The sequence below is a fragment of the Pantherophis guttatus genome, chromosome 2 (assembly GCF_059756535.1).
Source record: "Pantherophis guttatus breed Tessera chromosome 2, ASM5975653v1, whole genome shotgun sequence".
Taxonomy (NCBI): Eukaryota; Metazoa; Chordata; class Lepidosauria; order Squamata; family Colubridae; genus Pantherophis; species Pantherophis guttatus.
The window spans coordinates 265,965,402-265,990,068 of NC_142064.1; the positions used below are offsets into that span (position 1 = coordinate 265,965,402).

The window sequence follows — 24,667 nt, forward strand, 5'->3', positions numbered from 1 at the left end:
TCCGACCTGATGACACACCAGATGACTCACACAGAGGATAAACCGTATGAGCGTCCAGATTGTGGGAAAAATTTCAGTCAGAATTCCGTCCTAATGACACACCAGAGGATTCATTTCCAGGCCAAATTGTATGAATGTCAGGAGTGTAAGAAAAGTTTCAGTCATAATTCCAGCCTCGTGAAACACCAGAGGACTCACACAGGAGAGAAACCGTATGAATGTTCAGAATGTGGGAAAACTTTCAGCCAGAATTCTACCCTCGTGATACACCAGAGGACTCATACAGGAGAGAAACCGTATCAGTGTCCAGATTGTGGGAAAAGTTTCAGTCACCCTTCCAATCTTGTGCAACACCAGAGGACTCACACAGGAGAGAAACTGTATGAATGTCTAGAATGTGGGAAAAGTTTCAGTCATAATTCCAGCCTTGTGAAACACCAGAGGACTCACACAGGAGAGAAACCGTATGAATGTTCAGAATGTGGGAAATGTTTCAGTAACACTTCCAACCTGGTGACACACCAGAGGACTCACACAGGAGAGAAACTGTATGAATGTCCAGAATGTGGGAAAAGTTTCAGTCAGACTTCCAACCTTGTGAAACACCATAGGACTCACACAGGAGAGAAACCGTATGAATGTCCAGAATGTGGGAAATGTTTCAGTAACACTTCCAACCTGGTGACCCACCAGAGGACTCACACAGGAGAGAAACCGTATCAATGTCCAGATTGTGGGAAAAGTTTCAGGTACACTTCCAGCCTTGTGCAACACCAGAGGACTCACACAGGAGAAAAACCGTATGAATGTTCAGAATGTGGGAAATGTTTCAGTAACACTTCCAACCTGGTGACACACCAGAGGACTCATACAGGAGAGAAACCATATGAGTGTCCAGATTGTGGGAAAAGTTTCAGTAACACTTCCAATCTGGTGACACACCAGAGGACTCACACAGAGGACAAACTGTATGAGTGTGCAGAATGTGGGAAATGTTTCAGTAAGAATACCAACCTGGTGACACACCAGAGAACTCACACAGGAGAGAAACCGTATGAATGTCCAGAATGTGGGAAAAGTTTCAGTCATCATTCCAGCCTTGTGCAACACCAGAGGACTCACACAGGAGAGAAACTGTATGAATGTCCAGAATGTGGGAAATGTTTCACTAAGAATACCAACCTGTTGACACACCAGAGAACTCACACAGGAGAGAAACCGTATGAATGTCCAGAATGTGGGAAATGTTTCAGTAAGAATTCCAACCTGGTGACACACCAAAGGACTCACACAGGAGAGAGACTGTATGTGTGTCCAGAATGTGGGAAAAGTTTCAGTCATATTTCCAGTGTGATAAGACATCAGAGGACTCACACAGGAGAAAAACCATATGAATGTCCTGAGTGTGGCAAAAGTTTCAGTCAGAATTCCAGCCTAATGAAACACCGGAGGACTCATTTCCAGGACAAATTGTATGAATGTAGAGAAAAGTTTCAGTCATAATTCTAATCTGATGAGACACCAAAGGACTCACAGCCTTGATAAAGCTAATTACCTGTTTCTGGTGATCAGCAGAACTTTCATGATATTTCCTTTTGCAGAAGGCTTTTGGGGGTATTTTTTTATATTGATTATTGAATTCCCACGATTGGAGTTTGCATCTTCTACCTTGGTGTCCTCCAGATTTTGAATGCCAGAATTTCCCAACTATATGCAAGTAGTCCTCGAGATATAATGGTAATGGGGCCTATCTATTACGGTTTTATGTTGCAATCACAATTAGGGTGTTATGTTGCAATCACCATTAAATGAGACTGCTTTGCTTAATTACGCCCACTCCCTTCTCTCCCTGATAAAGCTGATCAATGAATGTGTGAATTAAGCGGTGAAGATCACTGAACCTCATTTTGGGAAAAGAGGGCAGGACATGCATCCCTGGGCCGCATGATTTTGTTATGGAAGCAGCCATCATTTTCATTGTGCCTGGAATTCATGGTGACAGCAGGGATCAAACATGCCGTCAGTAATGTGTCCCTTCGTGCCCACAAAAGATTTAAATCTAGCCCACCTTGAATTTTTTGACTCATATCTAATTCCAAATTGCTTTTTTCCAAGTTTCAACCAACTTTTATATTTCTAATAATAATACACATATTAAGTTGCAGTCAGTCATTGTTCAGTTATTCCATGTTTTCTCTTATTGCTTTTATTTTGTGATATAAAAGTGTATACACTGTTTCCCTTTTCTCTTATTTCTATCTCTTATTCTAACTTTTAATCATGTCACCCTATATTAAAAGACATTTTCTTTCTGTCCTACCTAGCTTCTAGTCATGTCACCTACCTAAAAAAACAAAAGAAAAGGGAGAGAAAAAGAAAAGCAAATCAGAACAACAACAAAAAAGAAAAATCATCTATCCATCGTCTCTTGACCACTTCAGTACTTTAATTGCTATGCTTTTTTTTTTTTTTTGGTTGCCTCCTATATTCCTCTCTTGGATCTTTATCTCAGTACAATGTATTTTTTCTGAGTGTTGGCCGTTTCACAAATTTAAACAAGTTTTAGTCATTTCCACACAATTTATATATTCCTTTTTTGCCTTAGTATTTATTCTAACTCTTTTTTTAGACCAATATTACCGTTCATCCTAATCACTAATCTTCACCAAATTCAATTTTTCCGTTCATCTCTATTTTAATCCCCTTCAATTTCAAATCTCACCACATAATGTAATTCCTAATATTTCCTTATAGTTCCTTGATATAATCACTATTTTCAATTATCAATTATTTCTATATAAGAGAATCCAGCATCTTAATAAAAGTCAATTAATTATGTAGCATTACAATCATACATTTCTTATAAAAATAATAAACCAAATTGTTTTATACATTTCTTTATATCTTATTCCAAATTTATTTATTTATTATTATTTATTAATTAAACTTGTATGCCGCCCTCTCTCCGAAAAGGACTCAGGGCAGCTCACAGCAATAAAACACATAAAATTCAATATTAAAATGTTAAAAGCCATTAAAACTCCCCTTCAGTCCAATCCGGCCTGGCGAAATAACCATGTTTTGAGGTCACAGCGGAAAGAGCAAAGGTCAGGGGCCATCCGTAGCCCCAGGGGGAGTTGATTCCATAAGGTAGGTGCACCCACAGAGAAAGCCCATTCCCTAGGAGTCGCCAACCGACACTGCCTGGCCAATGGCACCCCAAGGAGGCCCTCCCTGTGGGAACGCACCGGGCGATGGGGAGCTGTCATTGGTCGCAGATGGTTCGTCAGGTACCCCGGGCCTAGGCCATGTAGGTCTTTATAGGTAATAACCAGTACCTTGAATCTCGCCCGGAGGGCAACCGGTAGCCAATGCAGGTCGCGCAGGAGGGGTGTAACAGAGTGTCGGGACACTCCCATCACTACCCGTGCGGCCGGATTCTGCACCAGCTGAAGCCTCCGAGTGGTCTTCATGGGCAGCCCCATGTAGAGAGCATTGCAGTAGTCGATCCAGGAGGTAACGAGCTCATGAGTGACTGCGCAGGTCATCTCAGTCCAAGTAGGGGCGCAGTTGGCGCACCAGACGAATCTGTGCAAATGCCCCCCTGGTCACAGTTGCAACATGATCTTCCAGAGTCAACCGTGAATACAGGAGGACGCCTAACCCTTTCAACGGGACAACACCTCACCCCCTATGGCCAACGATGGAATATTCCCTTGGAACTGAGATGACGGTAGCCACAGCCACTCCGTCTTGGCGGGGTTGAGCTGAAGCCTGTTCTTCCCCATCGAGAACTGCACCGCTTCCAGGCACCGGGACATCAAATGATACAATCCATCATCTTAATAAAAAACAGTTAATTATTTAACAATCTTTCTCTTTATATAATAATAATAAATGAAATTGCTTTTCTTGAATCTTGTCTCTAAGTTTCAATTACTTTGTCAAACATATATATTTGTACCTCTTCAAACAACATCTTAATCATTTCTACTTTCACCACAACCTAGTTAGTTCATACTTTGAACTATTTTCTTTTTTAGATTCCAAATATGCAGTTAAAGATATTCCAGTTGTTAGTTTTCCTTAAGTTTAAAAATATTCCAGCTGTTAGTTCCAACAGTGCAATTTAAAATCTAATTTATTTAAACTTATTATGATCATTTAATTTTTCATAGTCAGTCTCGTTGTCTTTGTCTTCCTCTTTATTGTCAATTTCTATTTCTTGCTTCGTTATTTTCTTGTCATTATTTTATTTTCTTGAGTGTGTTCTAACACAATTTTTGAATCAGGTTCGGTTTGGTTTTCTATGCAACATTGTAATTATTTCCTTCACTTCCATTTTCAGTGATAGATGCATCATTTTCATCATTTCCATAAATTCCTGTGCCATTTTATTCTTTTTCGGTTAGTATTATACCAATTTAAAGTTGCATTGTAGTTCTTTTTTTTTTTAATCATCAAAGTCAAGTTACAGACAAACAAACCCTCCACAGAAGTTCTCACGGCTTTATCACTATCCGGATTCAAGGTTTTTCCAAAACAAAAGTTCAGCGTTGTAATGAACTTATTTCTCCTGAAGATGTCTCTCTACAATCCACAATTCCAATCAGCAGTCTGAAAAAGTATCCATTTTGTTTGTAGTCCACATTAAGAATCTTTGCTAATTTTTCCCTTTTTCTTTTTACCTTTATATACGTCAAATCAATTTAAAGTTTAGTTCCAATTACTAAATCCGTTTTTCTGCTTTTTTTTTGCACAAAACTTCTATTTCAGGGCTTAATTTTCAGTTTCTCTTTTAGTTTTCTCCAACATTCAGAAAGGGTCTGCTTACTTTCTTTCCAATCCTCTGCATATTTGTGGGATTCTATTTCTTCTGCTTTTTAAAGTTCTCCAAATATTTTTATACAAAAAGTCAATTTTCTTTTTGGGTTTTGTCCCTTTAAATTACCGCTTTAATCTTCTTCCTTCCTTTCCCCCATGCCCATTAACCGCTGTTATATAACAAAAAATTCAACTTTTGTCCAGCCGTCCAAGAACTATTTATTCAGTCCTTAAATTGCTCTTCAAGGAGTGCACTAATCACAGTTCTTTATATCCCATAGATAAACAATCAGTACTATTTAAATAGTTACAGAGGTTCTCAATGGCTCTTTACATCCCCTTTACAGGTTCAATCTTCTAGGATAACATTCAGGGGTCCCTTTAAATAGTGATAGGGTAGTTAGGAATAATCCAGAAAATATTTTCACAGTTCTTCATGTAAATATTCCCAGACTTGTAAATTTTCCTTTCATCACCAGGTGGCGCTCTTAACTTAAATTTCAGTATTGCCTCTAGTCAATCGTCATTTTAGTTGTAAATCAATTATAAAAGCAGAATAAATTTTGTAAGTAAATGATTCCAGCATTTTAAAATGCCTTCCCAGTACCACATCTTCCCAGTTTAAGAGTCCAATTTTCTGTTTATTTCAAAAATCATTATTTCTGTCTCTTGTGTCTTCCCCTTCCATTATGGTATTTTCTCAGAATGCTTAAACGCCACTTTAACAACTAGTTCTGAGCAAATAGTTTTAAATTGTTCCTCGGGGTTAAGTTTAAGGCAAAAAGGAATTCTCTCCCCCAGTTTCAATCACTGTTCACCTACTTCGCTCCAGCACCAGTCTTAGTTGTTCCTCGGTTGTCCCAGCTTTGTGGCAGCCATCTTTAGGCTGTCTCTTTTTCTTACTGTGGCTGAGAGGGAAAAAGAACCCCCGGTCAGGCAGGAGAGCTGCAACTCTGCAACCTCACAGGGGGCCCCTCTTTGCTTCACCGGCTTTGGCTCCTCTTGGAGGCCACAAACAGGGAGAACTCAGCACAGGGAATGTGGAGACCCATTCCCTGTGTCTGATATCGCCCCAACATCAACTGGAATTCTCATACTTCCAAATTGCTTTGATTGTTGTTCAGATTATTGCAGAGATTTTAAGCTTCCAATAAATCTTTATACCCATTTGAACAGCCTGGATCTTCTGATTTCTCTGGTGCTTGACAGGGAGGGTACTTTCTCTCCTCTCCTTGGCTCCCTCTTCCCCCCCCCCACAGCAACCCCCAGCAGGCATGGGAGCAAGCAGCCAAATTGGAGAAAGGATTGCAATTCTCATCCACAGAGTCCGTCCCTCCCTGGAGAGAGGAATTGTTCACCTCCCACAAGCCAGATAGTATTTTCCAAGCGTGGAGTTCTACTTGTTAAATAGACCAGCAACTGTCAGGCTCACCTGAGATAATTTTAGGCTGGACAAGCAGCTGTGACTGAATCTCATCTTCTGTGCCATCAATAGGGGAGAAGGAAGCATTTCTAGAAAAACTTGATCAGGGCATCTTGTCATTTTGCAGAAGTGTAAAGAGCCAGAAATTTTTCCTTACTGGTCTGATAGATTGCAAAAAGAGAGAACAGCTAATTTTGGGGCAGCAGCTCCTGCCTGGGATAGAGAAGGACTCATGCTGAAGATCTCCATGGGGGTGGGAATGGGCAAAGAAGGGGAGGGGGATGACAGGGAGACAGGAACCAGAGTTCTCAATCTGGAATGAACAGGATCAAAGACAGAGCCTGCAAACAGAATGCGAAATTACACCAGAGAGATGCCAAACCTGAAAGCCCTTCACAAAACATCAAAAATGAAGGCTATTGGACACTGATGGAACCAAGGAGAAGGGGGCACAGACCCTCGTCAGGGGAAAAAACCTAATTAAGCATAATTGCACTTAACAATTGAACAGACAGCACATCATAAAGCATCTCACTTAGGATCCAGAGGTTTATTATAATTTAAAATATAGCAAACAAAGCCTTTCCTGTAGGCTGGGTGTTGGCAGCCCGTGGCTCCAGAGTAAAGAGAAACAAATGAGAAAAAAGGGGAAGAGAGGGAGAGAGAAATGAGAGAAAAAAGGGGAGAAAGAGAGGCCTGCTGATCATGTACCTCGCTCCCTGCTACGTGGCAGCGGCCCTCCCCGAGCTGCCTGATGTGATAGCCGGGGTGGCGGTTGGTACCCCCAAGCTGATGGTCGTGGAGGATTTCAACCTGCCATCGGTCGGTGACACATCAATGGCAGCCCGGGAGTTCATGGCTTCCATGATGGCCTTGGACCTGACCCAGTTAGTTCGAGGCCCTACTCGCACGGGGGGACAGACTCCGGATCTGATTTTTGTCTCTGGTCAGTGGCAGAATGATCTAGAAATAGGGATTTAGTTACGCAGCCCTTGTCATGGTCTGATCATTCACTCCTTCGACAGGATCTTCGAACCGCTACCCCTCGCCACAGGGAGACGGAACCGATTAGATCAGCGGTTCTCAACCTGGGGGTCGCGACCCCTTTGGGGGTCGAACAGCCATTTCACAGGGGTCGCCAAAGCCCTCTCACCCCCCCCCCCACGCCTTCACTCACCCTCACCCTCTGAACCGGTTCCCGGCCCGGTCACTGTTCGCTTACCCCGCCCACTCCCAATCTATTGCTGCCTCCTGAGTCCCAGCTGATGGCTAGAGGGAAAAAAAACTGTTTAAATTCTTGCCGCGGGGCTTCAAAGGGCTGCCCTACAGCTGATCAGTGTTAAAAGAAAACAAATGAGTAGACCGATGCCCCCACATGTAAAATTGGCTGGAACAATCTTCATCAGCCCCCAAGGGAGGTGCACTTTCAGGTTGGATATTATAATCATTCCCCTCCTTGGACAGTTTCCTTTGGTTTAGTTGGAGCAAGAGGGAAAATGAGTCTGCCCTCTTGGGAGACCTGAAAGAAAAGGTACAGCATAGATTGTGATGGATGAAAGCTATTCCTGTGCTCGGTGGGAGTCCAATAAGACTTGATAGACACTTGCAAACCCTTCAGGGTCAAGATAGGAAGAGGGTGATTTTCAACCTTATGACACTAGATGGCGCTCTACAAAGAAGCAACACTCGCGCCTCGATAGCAGAGAATAGGAGAACAGTAGCGGCATTGCTAGTATTGACATTACACCAGAGGGAGAAAGGCCGAGCTGGAACAAATTGGAACGATAGAGTATTAGATTGCTAGAGAGGAAGAGGAGGAGAGAGGACGTTCCTCTTCCGGGTCACCCACGGGAGGAGGATGGAGGCGTCGGCGGAGCCTCTTGTGCTGCTCGGAGGGCGGAAGCGGCTCCTGGGAGGTGAGTGGAGGGAAGGTCGGAGGAGAAGCCTTTTGGGTTCCTGCAGGGCCTGGAAGCAGCGAAGGGACAAGAATGGAACATGAGGGCTGCTCCTGCTGCAGATTCTTTCTCTCCCCCAAATTCTTTTATTATCCTTTTTCTCCAGGATTTAAAGTTGCTGCCTGTGATTTTCTGCTGGGAGATTTGGGAGATTTAAAGAAATCTTGATACATTTTTCATATTTCTCAACCACCCGCCTCCCTCACCCTCCCCGTAACACTTGGATCCTTGTGGTTTTATTGACATGTCGTTTTCCTGGCAAGCGAGGAGTTTCATGGGCAAAAGGGATTTTTTCACCATTTCCTCTCTCAGTGTCCCCAACTTTTAAAAAACAGATTAAAGCATTTGAGCGAATTCCCTCCTGAGTCCTTTTGCAGACTGAAATACACATAATTGTTCACATGAATAAATTCTTAGGAGTGTATTTCTGTGTCAATAGGAACCCACATTCAGTGCATTCAGACAGCATTCAGACCCCTTTCACTTCTGTCAACTTTGTTATGCTGCAGCCTGATTTTGCACTTGTTGAAATTCATTTTTCCTCATTCGTGTCTCAGATTTTCAATTTAAAATTTAGTTCTTTTATAGACTGTAGAATGTATTCTGGAAAAGAAGCTCTCTGCTGTTTTTTACAAACAGCTTTGTAAAGAGATCAAGAGGCTTGTGTGAAATAATTAGAAAGGTAAAAGATTCTCAGGTCAAAGGAGAGGCCTGGGAGCTCTAATAACTGCCTGCAGAGCATTTTGGGGAAGAGAGCCTGGTGTGCACAAGAGGCAGGTTGGTTGAGCTCCAAAGAGGCTTCAGTTGTTGGAATAAAATGCCCTGTGGAGAGTTTTTCTTTATATTTTGTTAACCCAGTCCTGCTTTCTCTAGGTATTCCATTACCATCTTCCCTTTCCAATTTTCAGTTTTTCACCAAATTCTGTCTGTTTAAGGCACAGAATGTCTGTGTCTTTCCACCTTCACTTTCATAGCATTCTCTTTCTGTAAAGCCAACAAACATGGTATGTAAGTTGGCATTGTCATATGACATAATGCTTAAAGATTGGGCTCCTTACTGACATAGATGCCAGTGGCAATTGCAGTCAGTAAGTGAACACTACTTGAATTAGGATGTCACCAGAGTGGTTGTGGAAAATATTTCCTGTCCTTACTTGGAGCTGAGGAGTTCCATGGGCAAAACTAGTACATGAAATCTTGCAGAGGGTTTAGGTATCATTTCATCAGGTAAAAACCCACATTTTTTAGAAAATCTCTAAAATTAGCAGATTCGACTGTAACCATTTTGGGATAATTTTCAGGCTAAAAGCACAGTGATCTTCCACATATATACAGTTATAGGTCTGTGTATTTGTATTTCTCTTTGTGTGCATATATTTACAACTGTACAATCTATCCCCAGCATTTCCAGATATATTTAATGATAAGCCTTTGCACTGCTAAAATTTGTGAATCACTAAAGTGAAAAAGGTAATTTCATGACTGAATGGATATTTGAACTTGGACACAAATGTGTCAAATAAATCGTAACTAATGTAAGAGATTATTCTTTATTGTGGCATGTTTCCTTATTTATTGTTATGTATACATTTTTTCACATCTTCTGCAACCATTTTATAAACAATTAAAGTTACATTTTCCTTTGAATCTTATAGACAAAGAAGAAGTCCATAAGAGCACTCTGGAAAACTGAGAATTACAAGCAACATTGGAAAATAAAGTAAAACGAGCCAGAAATCAAAATATTTTTGATTTTCTTCAGAAAACCACAAATTTCTTCTCCTTTCCCAGCAGTTGAGAGACAAAGGAGAGAAAATTAAGAGGAGATTTCAAACTAGAAAAAGTGGAATCTAAGAAACTCGAGAATACATTACATGAAAGATCAAGGGAGATTCTATTTCATTCAGAAAAAGAGGGGTATCTCTGGAAGTGAGTGGGGAGAAAAAGGTCTTTTGGATAGCCACACAGGGCTGACAGTGATGCAGGCCTGGCCCTGTGAGGAAGAGAACAGCTGGAATTAAAGCACCAGTAAACAAATGATCACACATATATTTGACCTCAAAAATATCAGTGTTCGAAAAGCTCCTATTGTACCTATTGTGGGAAAAGTACAGATTGTAAATCACAACTGATTATGCACGAGAGAATGCACATTGTAAAAAAGCCATAGCAATGCTATAAATATGAGAAATGGTTTAGTCCGAACAGCTCTCTTGTGGTTCATCGAAGGACACATATAGGACAGATGGCTTTCAGTGTGATAAATACTTTAGCAAGCATAGCAACATCAGAGGACTCACACCAGGGAAAAACTGTTAAGTGCCCAGTTTGAAGGAAAAGTTTCATTAGAAATTCCCACCTCATGAGACAACTGAAGAGTCACCCCGGGAAGAAACCCTTGGAATGTTTTGACTGTGGGAAAATTTTCAGTCACAATTCCACCCTGGTAATACACCAGAAGACTCACATGGGAGAGACACCCTTTGCATATCCTGACTGGGGGAAAAGTTTCAGTAGAAATTCCAGCCTCATGACACACAGAAGGACTCACACAGGAAAGAAACCATATGAATGCCGAAAGTGTGGGAAAAGTTTCAGATGGAATTCCCACTTGGTATCACATCAGAAGACTCACACGGGAGAGAAACCATATGAGTGTCCAGAATGTGGGAAAAGGTTCATTAATAAAGCCAGCCTGGTGACACACCAGAGGATTCATACAGGAGAAAAACCATATGAATGTCCAGAGTGTGGGAAATATTTCAGTAGAAATTCCAACCTGGTGATACACCAGAGGACTCACACAGGAGACAAACCGTATGTGTGTCCAGAGTGTGGGAAAAGTTTCAGTCATAATTCCAGACTTGTGACACACCAGAGGACTCACACAGGAGAGAAACCGTATGAATGTCCAGTGTGTGGGGAAAGTTTCAGTCATAATTCCCACCTGGTGACACACCAGAGGACTCACACAGGAGAGAAACCATATGAGTGTCCAGAGTGTGGGAAAAGTTTCAGTCATAAGTGGACCCTGGTGACACACCAGAGGACTCACACAGGGGACAAACCATATAAATGTCCAGATTGTTGCAAAAGTTTCAGTCAGAATTCCAGCCTTGTGACACACCAGAGGACTCATTCCCAGGACAAATTGTATGAATGTCCAGAGTGTAAGAAAAGGTTCAGTAATAATGCCAGCCTGGTGACACACCAGAGGACTCACAAAGGAGAGAAATCGTATGAGTGTCCAGAGTGTGGGAAAAGTTTCAGATGGAATTCCCATTTGGTATCACATCAGAAGACTCACACGGGAGAGAAACCATATGAGTGTCCAGAGTGTGGGAAAAGGTTCAGTAATAATGCCAGCCTGGTGACACACCAGAGGATTCACACAGGAGAAAAACCATATGAATGTCCAGAGTGTGGGAAATATTTCAGTAGAAATTCCAACCTGGTGACACACCAGAGGACTCACACGGGAGAGAAACCGTTTGAGTGTCCAGTGTGTGGGAAAAGTTTCAGTCATAAGTGCAGCCTGGTGACACACCAGAGGACTCACACCGGGGACAAACCGTATGAATGTCCAGATTGTTGCAAAAGTTTCAGTCGGAATTCCCACCTGGTGACACACCAGAGGACTCATTCCCAGGACAAATTGTATGAATGTCCAGAGTGTAAGAAAAGGTTCAGTAATAATGCCAGCCTCATGACACATCAGAGGACTCACACAAGAGAGAAACCGTATGAGTGTCCAGAGTGTGGGAAAAGGTTCAGTCATAAGTGCACCCTGGTGACACACCAGAGGACTCACACAGGGGGCAAACTGTATGAATGTCCAGATTGTTGCAAAAGTTTCAGTCAGAATTCCAACCTGGTGACACACCAGAGGACTCACACGGGAGACAAACCATATGTGTGTCCAGAGTGTTGCAAAAGTTTCAGTCATAATTCCAGACTCGTGACACACCAGAGGACACACACAGGAGAGAAACCATATGAGTGCCCAGAGTGTGGGAAAAGTTTCAGTCATAAGTGCACCCTGGTGATACACCAGAGGACTCACACAGGGGACAAACCATATGAATGTCCAGATTGTTGCAAAAGTTTCAGTCAGAATTCCCACCTGGTGACACATCAGAGGACTCATTCCCAGGACAAATTGTATGAATGTCCAGAGTGTAAGAAAAGGTTCAGTAATAATGCCAGTCTGGTGACACACCAGAGGACTCACAAAGGAGAAAAACTGTATGAGTGTCCAGAGTGTGGGAAAAGTTTCAGTCATATTTCCAGTCTGATAAGACACCAAAGGACTCACATGGAACAAACTGTATGAGTGTCAAGATTGTGGCAAACATTTCAGTCAGAATTCCCCCCTGGTGACACACCAGAGGACTCATACCCTGGAGAAACTATATCAGTGATGGCTAATTTTTTCTAGACCGAGTGCCCAATGTGCGGCCGAACCCCCATGCGCATACAACCTGAACACCAGCTGGACAGTGGGAGGCATGCGCGCATGTGCAGCGGAGCTAAGCTGGGGTGACAGCTCACATGCCATCAGAGAGGGCGCTGCGTGCCAGCTCTGGCACACTTGCCATAGGTTCGCCATCTCAGAACTATATGTATGTCCTGAGTGTGGCAAAAGTTTCAGATGGAATTCCCACTTGGTATCATATTAGAAGACTCACATGGGAGTCGACAACTGTTCATATGATGGTCTGGCCATTGGTCTCCGGTAGTTCCACAATGAAGTCCATGGCTATTTCCTCCCATCGCTGGATTGGGTTGACCATGGAATGTAGGAGGCCAGGTGGTTTCTTTATATGGGGTTTTGCGGTCGCACAGACCGGGCAGCTGTTGATGTAGTCCCTTATGTCGTGTGGCATCCTGGGTCACCAGAACTCTTTTGGCCAAATGCAGGGTTTTTAGGAAACCGAAGTGCCTCGCCTGTTTTATGTCATGGCACCTCTGTAGCACTTGCGACCTCAGGGAGTAGGGCACATACCATTTACTGCTGTTCCATGCCACCCCATCCCGATGGGTGAGCAGGGTCCAGTGGTCCAAAAACAAAGGGTCCGTTAGCAGTTCAGTCTGTAACCAACAGATCAATTCGTCTGCATTCTCAACCGGTCGCCAGGCTGAGATCTGTGCAGCCTGTTGTGCTGAAGGGGGAATTATGGTGTGCACCACCACCTCTCTGTGATTGTTGTACTGTGGCATCCTAGATAACACGTCCACCAGGAAGTTCCTTCCCCCAGGGATGTACTTCAAGTTGAAACAAAAACGTTGTAAGTACTGTGCCCACTGCACCTGTTTCGGCGACAGATGCCGTGGGGCTTGGAGTGCCTTGAGGTTTTTATGGTCTGTCCACACCTCAAATTTATTTTATTTATTTATTTATAATTAAATTTATATACCGCCCTACTCCCGAAGGACTCAGGACTTCTGACGGTGAACAGCCAGAAAGTAAAATATACATAATACAAATGTTAAAAACCATTTAAAATACATTAAATACTTTGGCCAGATTTAAAACACCCCAATTATAAAACTAATTTAAAAACAATTAAAAAGGGAGGTTAGGCCAGACCAGCCTGCTGGAATAAGAATGTTTTGAGGACGCAGCGGAAAATGCGCAGATCTGGGATCCTCTGTATCTCCCGAGTAAAATGTAAAATGGCACTTTACTCCCCTACAGGAGAAGGCGCCATGTCATGAGGGCCCACTGGACCGCGAAAGCCTCCTCCCAGATAGCCCAATGCCATTCGGTTTCTATGAGTTTCCGGGAGGTGTACGCACACAACTGTAGCTTCCCCATTCGTTCGCCTCGACTACAAAGACTTGGTCAAGATCTGGATGTTTCAGCATTGGCTCTTTGACGAACAGAGCTTTTAGGCAGAGGTGGGTTTCAGCTGGTTCGGATGAACTGGTTGTTAAAATTTTTGCGCAGTTCGGAGAAATAATTAAATAATTAAAAAACACATAATAAAAAAAGGGGAGCTACTCAATATTTCGCACCACTGGCTGGCCCCGCCCACCCTCCCAGTCCTTATCTTGCCTCACCCACCTTGGCCATGGCAAATCAGCTGTTCTCTGGCTCCCTCATTCGCTAGCTCTCTTGCCTCGACCATGTGGCCCCCGCAGCCCAACCCACTTGCATGCCTTCACCCCAGCCTTCCGCATGGGCTAGTTACCTGCCTGTCTGGTGAGCCTTCCTTTGCCTCTTTGCTTGTGCGAATGGCCTTCTGCTACAGGGCCTTCCTAGAGCTCCCCTAGCCCTTACATCTCCCTGTACATCTCCACCCGGGACCACCCCAACGATGCCCTTGATGTGATGTCTCGCTGCCTGGAGGCCGTGCGGGTCTGGATGGGGAGGAAGAGGCTCAGACTCAACCCCTCCAAGACCGAGTGGCTGTGGCTTCCGGCGCCCCGATATAGTCAGCAGGTGCCATCGCTGACTATTGGGGGTGAATCTTTGCCCCCCACGGAGAGGGCTCGCAATCTGGGTGTCCTCCTGGACGCATGGCTGTCTTTAGAAGAGCATATGATGGCCGTGGCCAGGGGGGCCTTTTATCAGGTTCGCCTGATCCGCCAGTTGCAGCCCTTTCTGGACCGGGACGCCCTGCGCACGGTCACTCACGCCCTTGTTACCTCCCGGCTGGACTATTGTAATGCCCTCTATATGGGGCTCCCCTTGAAGAGCACTCGGAAGTTCCAGCTGGTCCAGAATGCAGCTGCGCGGGTGGTTATGGGCGCAACTCGTTGTGCCCATGTGACACCCCTCCTGCGCGAGCTGCACTGGCTCCCAGTGGTCTTCACGGTGCGATTCAAGGTGTTGGTTACCACCTTTAAAGCGCTCCATGGCATAGGACCCGGGTACCTTCGAGACCGTCTTCTGCCACCAATAGCCTCCCACCGACCAGTCCGCTCCCACAGAGAGGGTCTCCTCAGGGTGCCATCGGCCAAGTTATGTCGGCTGGCGGCGCCCAGGGGGAGGGCCTTCTCTGTGGGAGCCCCAGCCCTGTGGAATGAACTGCCCCCAGAAATACGTAAGATCTCCGACCTCCGGGTGTTTTGCTGTGCACTGAAGACCCTGTTGTTCCGCCAGGCCAGGCTATCAACATAATAGTTTTAAATTGGGGTATTTTAAATTTTGGGGTTTTAATTGAGCCAAATTTATTTAATCATTTTAAATTTTAATTGATGTTTTGTCTTGTGTTTTGTTTTTAAATAGGCTGAACACTGCCCTGAGTCCTTCGGGAGAAGGGCGGTATAGAAATAAAATTATTATTATTATTATTATTATTATTATTATTATTATTATTATTATTATTATTATTATTATTATTATTATTATTATTATTACAAGCTGAAATGGAGGGTCCCAGGGCCCAATCCGCCCCCCTAGGCCCCGTCTGGGACTTTCTAGGGCTCTCCTGGCCTCCTACAGGCTGAAATGGAGTGTCTCTGGGCCCAATCCATCCTCCCCACCCCATTTCGTAGCTTTACTTACTTTTCGAAGAGCTATAGAAGAGGCTGAGCCATGTGGCAGAGAAGCCAAAGTCTTTTATTCAGAAGCTGGTGAAGCTGTAAGAACATGAGATATAAGGAAAACAGCTTTCCCCATCTGAATAAAAGACTTTGGCTTCTCTGCCATGAGGGCCTGTAGGCTTAGTTTGGACCCAATCTGCTTGTTGCTGACTAGCTAGTTCGAATGAGCAGCTTCAGGGATTGGGGCGAGACAGCCAATCAACAAGGGCCTTGCAGTTCAGCCTGATGAGACAAAGGAAGCAACTTCCCTTTTCATTGGCTGCTGCTGCCTCAATCCCTGAAGCAGGAGGCTGCTGTGGCCCAGTCCAGGCCTAGGTCTGCTAGCCACATGGCTCAGCCAAGTCTTTAACTCAGAAGCTGGTGAAAATGTTTTCCTTAAATTTCACGTTCTTACAGCTTCACCACCATCTGAATAAAACACTTTGGCTTCTCTCCCAATGGGTCAGCCTCTTATGGACCTCTGGAGATCTTCAAAAAAGTAACATCTTCAAAATGTAAATAAAGTAAATGTCATGATTTAACATTTCCATTATTTTCAGTGGGAAGTAAAGGTAATTAAGTTAGCATGAATATACTGTAACCTATTAAGGTTGTGTTTAAAAATATAAAAACTATATGTTAAAAATGTCCCTGATTTGCAACTAAATCATTTATATCCATCCTTTGATTTTTGCAGTAAATTGTACATAATTGTTTCGATAGAAGCAAAGTGAATATTCATTGAGAATCAGTCTGTTTCTTCAGAGTACTTCCTCTCTCACCATCTTCTAAAACTCTACTCCTTAACTGATTTTTCTTAATAATTTGTCTATTTAGAACAATATAAAGGAAGCAGAAAAAAGGCAACAGAATTTCTAAGGGAGCAAAATCCCTACAGCTATATAATGAATGGTCTCTAAAGTGGTCTTATTACCACAGTAAAAAGCAGTAAAAAAAAAAAAACCTTTAAAGTACAGCTATTACTGTTTCCAAAATACATACTGGTACTTGCTAAATTTTTAGAAGATACCTATGTTAACAGATACCTTGCTTGAGAGTCTGTGAGAAACCTTTTGCTAATGTTAGAATGAGACTTCACTGAACAACTAATATAGTTTTGTCTTCTTGTAGTTCTTGAAATCCATGTCACAGAATTCAATATTTCAAAGGTATTCATGTTATTTTTAGCCATTTTTGACATAAGATTAGATTTAAAAATTCTTGAGTGTTTAAACATTTCATGGAAAAGTCTCTTAATAATGCTATGATCAAGCATTGTACATTAGGCTTGTCAAATTTCTTGTTTCTGATCAGATTGTATTTCACAATGCTTCAAGTGTATAATGGTTTATTTAGTTATATTAACAGAATAGATATCTGTAAAAATTATACCTTTCTAACACAAAAAACAGAGTAATCCATGGGAAATGGGGTGGGGAGGAGTAAGTGGAATCTGAGATGCTAGCAAAGCAGGCCCAGTCTGTGGAGACCCAGCAGGGCAGGATGGTGTGGGGAAAGCAATTGTGCAGACTCCAGGGGAGCATGAGGTATCTCAGTGGATTGGGGGAGGCCTTGGATGGTCTCCTTCAGCACTAGATCCCACATACTGTTCTCCAGCCTTAGATACTTCATGTGCATTTAAAGACCTGCGTATTTGATTAACAAATGCATTGGGGAAAGCAGGGAGTGATCACGTTCATCCCGATACCCCAGGTAATCCAATCGGGTTTGGTGGAAATCGCACTTCAACAATTTAACATACAGGTTAGCAGCCAAAAGCTTCTTCAAGACCTGCCTCACCAGCTGGATGTGTTCAGCCATAGTCCGAGTGTAAATGGGGTTATCATCGAGATACACAAGCACCCCTTAATACAAATGCTCATGTAATATCTCATTGATTAGCTGCATGAATACAACAGGAGCCCCCTGCAGGCTGAAAGGCATCGCCCGGAATTGGAAGCTCCCCAAAGGACAGTTGAAAGTGGTCTTCCACTCGTCCCCCTCAATTCTCACCCTATAATATGCCTCCCAGAGATCCAGTTTCATTTCAGACAAGTGGATATCCAACCTCTCCTTAATTAATTTCCATCCATTGTTTCTTGTCCTGCCCTCTGTTGCTTTGGAAAATAAGTTGACTCTCCTATTCTTTGTGGTAGCCACTCAAATACTGGTATACAGCTATGATGTCACCCCGGGCCAGTGGTGGGATTCAAAATTTTTTACTACCGGTTCTGTGGGAGTGGCTTGGTGAACATGACTATGTGATCATGTGACCGTAGGTGTGGCAGGTGGTCTTGTGACTGGGTGGGCATGGCCAATTTAGCAGTCCATTAAACAATACACAGCAGCCCCCTTATCTATTCTTTTTAATACTGCATGAAGTTTTTGCTTTAGGGGTTTTTATTTTTTTACCGGGGGGAGAGGTTGGCAATGCCCGGGGAAGGAAAGGCATGCTTGTCTTCTAAAAACTAACAAATCTGTTTCCACTTCCTCCTTATAACCCAATACAGACAGCGTCCCTTACTTCAAGGCCAAAGGCTTAAACACCCACACACCCATCCATCCGAACATCAATGCAAAACCATAGCTCACCCTGTCCGAAATGGACCCTCCAAAAAGAACAGTTTTGTAGGCAGAGAACCAGACACAAATCCCAGGGAGGAAGAGGCAGCGGCGGGGAGCAGATTAACCCTCATTTCTGTAAATCCGAAAGTTAGCTCCCCTTAAAAGAGAAGACCTCTAGAAAGCACATACACACGTACATATATGTAAGCAAGCAAATAGGTTCGCTACAATCAGTCCTATAAGGGAGCGTGCTTCAGAATCTGACTGCGTGCAAAATGCATCTGGCTGCCCACATAACAGCTTGCCCTTTGCTGCTGCTCCATAAATCACATCCACGCCTATCGGATTGGGCTTTGGAGCAAAACCCCTCCGGGATAGCGACCATCCAGTCGCAGCACCACGCACCCTGGATACATACACACCCCGCACACGCAAGCGATGGCCCCGGCCTTTTGCACAGCTGTCCACACAAAAGGGTGCCAATGCATCACAAACCAACCCACACAGTAGGCACAATTCCTGGCCCTTCCCTTTCTCTGGGCCTCGGGGACCATGGGGAAGGCAGTGGGGGAAGCAGACAAGCGTGCAGGGCCTCCTGGACTCTGGGGTGATGTAGGAGGCAGCTAGGCCGGGATTTGCACCTTGCTGCTAGCAGTCATTCATCTAGACAGATCAGGGCAGCTCAACTGGGCCATGGGATGCAACTGAAGGCAGGCAAGCTGGCTGGCCCACAGAGACCCATGTGGTCGAGGCAAGCCAGGGAGCCAGATGGAGAGCAGCAGCAGCTATGCCGGGCGAGTGAATGAGATGAGTGACTGGACGGGGGAGGGCAGGGTGAACAAGATTTTTTATCACCAGTTCACCAGAACTGGCTGAATCCTACCACTGCTCCTGATCCCTATAAGTGTCCAGATTGTGGGAAAGGTTTCATTCAGAATTCCCACCTGGTGATACACCAGAGGATTCACACAGGCGAGAAACCCTTTGAATGTCGTGATTGTGGGAAAAGTTTCTGTGACAATTCCGCCCTGATGAAACACCAGAGAATGCACACAGGTGAGAAACCATATCAGTGTGGGAAATATTTCATTCGGAATTACAGCCTGGTGATACACCAGAGGACTCACCCAGGAGACAAACCCTTTGAATGTCCTGATTGTGGGAAAACTTTCAGTCACAATTCCAGCCTGGTGACACACCAGAGGACTCACATAGGTGAGAAACCATATCAGTGTCCTCATCGTGGGAAATGTTTCATTCGGAATTACAGCCTGGTGATACACCAGAGGACGCATGCGGGCGACAAACCATACCAGTGTCCTGATTGTGGGAAAAGTTTCAGTCGGAACTTCAGCCTAGTGATACACCAGAGTGCTCACACAGGAGGGAAAGCCTTTAAATGTCCTGACTGCGGGAAATGTTTTAGCCTGAATTCCAACCTGATGATACACCAGAGGATTCACACAGGAGAGAAACCCTTTAAATGCCCTATATGTGGGAAAAGTTTTAGTCAAAATTCCAGCTTGGTGAAATATCAGAGTACCCATACAAATGAAATATCCCATTGAATATGTCAGCGCGAAATTAACTATTTGAATTCTGGGTTGATTATTTTTACTCAAAACATGTCTCAGGATTAGACTGGTAGGTGGAGAGAAAAGGAAAATGGAAAAATGGCTAATTACCTGTTTCTGTTTATCAGCAGCAGTTTCTGGATATTTCCTTTTGCAGAAATAGTGGAATTCCTCAAATAGGCTTTTGGGTGGTGTTTTTTGTGTATCGATTATGGAATTCCCACATCTATTATTTCAACTTCTACCTTGATGTGTCCTCCAGCTTTTGAGCCTCACAATTCCCCCAGCCAGCAAAGAAGTAGTTCTCAAGATAAAAGTCTGATAAGGCTTGCCAATTATGGTTGCATGTTGCAATGGTGGTAAAGTGAGGTTACCTGACTTAACTACCCCACCTCCTTCTCTCCCTGATGAAGCAGTTAAAGAAACATGCGAGTCACTAAGTGGAACATTGGCTACCTCAGTGTTGGGGGCATAGCTTAGGCCCAGGCTTGCCTTCCAAAGGCCTCCCCTACTTTAACCCTTGGCAACCCCTCCCCTTTGGCCTTTCCCTCTCTCACAGGGTCCCCACAGACTTTTTCTCACTTCCACTGGGTCCCTGGAGTCCTTAAGCCTGACTCTCATACCACCAGGACTCACATCCTCCTCCTTAATCTTTAAAGATCTCTGATTCTCATATTAGGGAAGGAGGGCAAATCACACATCCCTGGGCCACATGACTGTGTCCAGGAAACAGCATCCCTGGGTCATGTGGAGGACTTGTAGAAGTGATTGCCATTTTGCCACACCTGCCTCGGGGCCAAAATGATGGCTGCTTCTGGATCACTGTCATGCGGGGAACACTGTTTTTCTACTATAACCCTGTGCAGACCGCCTTAAAGAATTTTGGGTGCACTAAAAATGATAGCTGCTTGCGGAAGATCTCCAAAAGATCAGTATGCAATGGGTGACGGGTATGCAGGAGTTGACCTGAGACCTAGTGAAAAAAAATTGGTTAATTTAAAATTTCACATGGAAAGGCTGTTCTGCCTTGCAGATGAACCTGATGGAGAAGAACTATAGGAATATTGAGGTGAGGAGAAAAGGGATTGTGACTTTGATCACAGGATCTCCAGGTTTCTTAGCAACTCCTGCTGTGATCTTGTTTTCTAGGAGGTGTCTGCTTGTTTCCCTTTGATGGCTGCTGGGTGATAGCAGCACCAGGATGCTGACATATTTGTTGTATCTCCCTTGGTGGTGGTTCTGTGAGAAAAAAAAACTGAACAGTGGAAAATCTATCATTTTTAATAATGCATTATTATTAAATGCTATCTATCAATAGCTTTTGACAAGGAAGAAAATGGATGATGTCACGGTTGCTATGATAATTAGAGTAAGGCAAGACACTCAGAGTTGCCTCAAACTGCGAAATGTGCAGTGAACAAGTTTAATAATAAATTTAATAACAAAATTGTAACAGGAGCCCTTTTCTCATTTCTTGCTCAGTGATGAGATCTCCAAACATACAATGGGTTACAGGTCTCTTGTGCATTGTGCATCTCTTATCTGTCTTCCTCAGCGTCCCTTCCCTCATTATAAATTTAAATTTTGAATTTGAATTGTACATCAGTCCAGTCACTCTGTGCCTCTGATGAGGTGAACTGCAGATAGGCTTCTGCCTCTTAATTTATTGTTGCACTGCTATCTGTCCCCAATCCTAAATTCTATGAAAATATAATATTTCTTTATGCCCAGTTTAAAAAATTAGAATGGCTAACCTGGATGTGTTTTGATTGGCATTCTTCTCAGATTCAAGGATGGTCTTCTCCATCATTGCCATTCTAAGAGATGGAAAGTAGGACATTTCAAAGAGGACAACTAAGCTATGGTTTCTCTCATAACTTAACAACCTCTAAAGCAGCTTTTGGTTCTTCCATTGAGTTTGCAGCTTTTGAAAGTCATAGAATTACAGAGGAAATCTATCTGACTTCCATGATGATTCTCCCAATTCTGAACCGGATCCAACAGACATTGTGAAAAGTTGAGGAACCCATGGATGGCAATAGTGAGAAGATACAAATGTTTCAAAAAACCTGGGGATTAATTCTTTTAACATAAGAAGAGCATAGTTGATCACTCTGAAACTTGTTCCTGAGTGTGGCACTATTTGAAGGTTCCTGTGACACCTTTTTGGTTTTTCTGGGCACTGTTCTCCTGATTCTGTTCCATCTTTTAAAAGAACGAGAACTTCTCGACTGATTTAATTAAAGGAAATATCTGTTTCTCTTTGCAATAATGCTTCTGGAGAAACAAAAACGAAGGGCAGCTGTAACTGAAGCCAGAATGGGTTTGTTAACCACACACAACTGTTGTGGCCCATTGGCTGCCAGCAGAGCTAGCAGCAGTATCAGAGGTGGTGGAGGGGGAACCTGGGCCAGTTTCGGAGCCTTTGGAAAGCTCTGATGAGGAAGCAGAATCAGAGGCAGATGCAGAGCTGGGGCCTTCTGTCCGTCCCCAGGTGGAGAGGCAGCTGTCTTCAGGGCCTGAGCTGAGTGAGGAGGAAGAACAGATGGGGCCCATCCCAGATGCACAGAGGAGAGGAGAGGAGAGCAACAGAAGGCAATAAACTGGCTCTCAGGGAAAAGGAAATGTAGACACTAGCCAGCCCCCTCCCTGGCTGGGAAATAAATAGTAGAGGTTTCGGAGTGGCCTGTGGTCACAGACAACCATTCATTTTCCAGTGTACATCAAGTGGGATTCCTTTGCCAGAAATTAGGGTTGCCAGGTGTCCACTATTTGAGCGGACAGTCCACTTTTTTCACATTATGTTCACTATTTTTTTTCACAAAATAGTGGACATTTTTTTTATTCAAAAAGCTTTATGATGAAATGGTACATAATCTAAAGCTGTACAGTCTAAGAGAATAAGGATAGGAGAATCGCGTTTTGTCTTTTTTTTTCCATAAATTAGAATGAGACAAAGATCGAATGCTCATTGCAATAATCACATTTTACACAACAGCGCAAAAAATGCATTCAAGCAGTTATCTTTTGATATCGAAAATGTAGTGCTGAAGGTTTTTGCCGAATTTTCGAATTCTGCAAAGAAACGAGAAGAGTTGAAATCATTTTTTGAGTTTTGCGAGTCAGAATTCCATGAAGTTTTGCGCCATGTTCCAACACGTATATATAATTTAATTGTAATTTTTTTTATTTTTTTATTACTTAACCCCCACCCCACCCACCCCGCTTGTCCGCTATTTTTTGGAAGCAGACCTGGCAACCCTATGCCAGAACCAGATTTGTCGGGACTGATTGCTCTGTATTTGAGGTGCCAATTGAGTCTCCCTGCTGGGAAAAAAATAGGTAGTGAATTTGCTGGTGTGAACAGGGACTGTTTCTGCTTGGCTTAATTATTGAAGGACTTTTTAGTTCTCATGTGATTATAGACTGTTTGTGCCCTGTTTCAGAAGGGGAAAAGACTTTCATTTGCAACTATCTTTGGTTTTGTCTATCCAACATGAATAAAGACTGTTCCTGTCCTGTTTTAAAAAGGGGGTAGTTTTACATGTGAGTAAGTGGTTTCTCATCGCTTGCAAAAGCTGGGTCAGAACAATAACACCAGACAAAACTTTGGACCAAGCATTAGAAGCAGCAGCCCTTCCTGCCGAAACCTCAGACCAAAAGGCTGAACTGATTGCCTTGATGAGAGCCTTAGCAATCATCCCATGGTGGTTTTTGTATGGACAGAAACGTACATAAGTATGTGTATAAGTACTTGCCAGCCTTTTGGTCAGGAATGTGCACTGGGGGGTGGGGGGATCTTTCCCTTTGTCAGAATCAGACAGAATCTAAGGAGGCTTCAATTGTTTGTGCACTTTGTGGAACCTCCTTAAAAAATGGAGGCACCTTTAAAAAAAAAAAAACAGTATCACCAGATTACAAGACTCAGAGGAGTTTGCCATGAGGCTCTGTAAGGAACTGATCCTATGGGACTTGGTGCTTCTTCAGAACAGAAAGGTAAATTAGGCATTGTTGGGCCCGAGAACAGGCTTGAATCCTGCAAGTTCTTGGATGGGATCTCCCTTTGATTGTTGGAGTTTTCAAACTCCGACTGCCCCATCTGCTTTCCATGCTGGTGTGATGCAAACGCTGTGCACTCTCATCTCTCCTTAATTGCTGGGTAGAAAGGAAGCTAAAGGACTGCAGGTATCCAAGGAAAAGTGGAACACAGGGTGCTTCAGGGGATGTGGATAGCCTTGGGAGGCCGGGGCAGGGAACCCTCACCCTGAGTAAGTCTCTGAAGGCCTCCCCCCCCCTCCAAAGCACACGGTGTTCCATTTAATGACTCTCCCGTTTGTTTAATGTTTACATCAGGGAGAGCAAACAATGGGGTCGTTAATTGAGGCTGTTTCAATTAATGACTTTTGCAGCTTACAACCATAATAGGCAGTCTCCATTATGGTCATATCTTGTGGACTACCTGTATTTGTTCCTATCACCCATCACCTCCCACTTATGACTGCATGACTGTAACTTTGTTGCTTGTATCCTTACGATTTATATTGTTTCCTAGTATGATTTGATTGCTTATTTGTACCCTATGACTATTATTAAGTGTGTACCTTATGATTCCTGACAAATGTATCTTGTCTTTTATGTACACTGAGAGCATATGCACCAAAGACAAATTCCTTGTGTGTCCAATCACACTTGGCCAATAAAGAATTCTATTTTATTCTATTCTGGTATGGACCTACAGTTTTTTTGGCAACAAAATTGGACTGATGTGCCACTCGTCTCTTCTGGGATTTTTTACT

General features: G+C 43.5%; 1 protein-coding gene and 1 pseudogene across 2 annotated transcripts; both read left to right on the forward strand.

Moving 5' to 3' along the window:
- Nucleotides 1-9: 9 nt before the first annotated feature.
- On the forward strand, nt 10-16,380 carry LOC117673499 (uncharacterized; annotated as a pseudogene). Its single transcript, XR_015731777.1, has 2 exons — nt 10-1,144; nt 10,845-16,380. The product of XR_015731777.1 is annotated as an uncharacterized LOC117673499 (transcript).
- Nucleotides 16,381-18,849: 2,469 nt separating this feature from the next.
- LOC148115778 (uncharacterized) lies at nt 18,850-24,590 on the forward strand. Its single transcript, XM_087885245.1, has 2 exons — nt 18,850-18,904; nt 19,156-24,590. The coding sequence occupies exons 1-2, from the start codon at nt 18,850-18,852 to the stop codon at nt 19,863-19,865; spliced, it is 765 nt and encodes a 254-aa protein (XP_087741371.1). The 3' UTR covers nt 19,866-24,590.
- Nucleotides 24,591-24,667: the final 77 nt, after the last annotated feature.

Coding starts and splice junctions, on each gene's coding strand:
- LOC148115778 (XM_087885245.1), top strand. CDS start 18,850: ATGGGGAAGGCAGTGGGGGAAGCAGACAAGCGTGCAGGGCCTCCTGGA. Junction 18,905..19,155: donor AGGGCCTCCTGGACTCTGGG/GTGATGTAGGAG, acceptor TTTTATCACCAG/TTCACCAGAACTGGCTGAAT.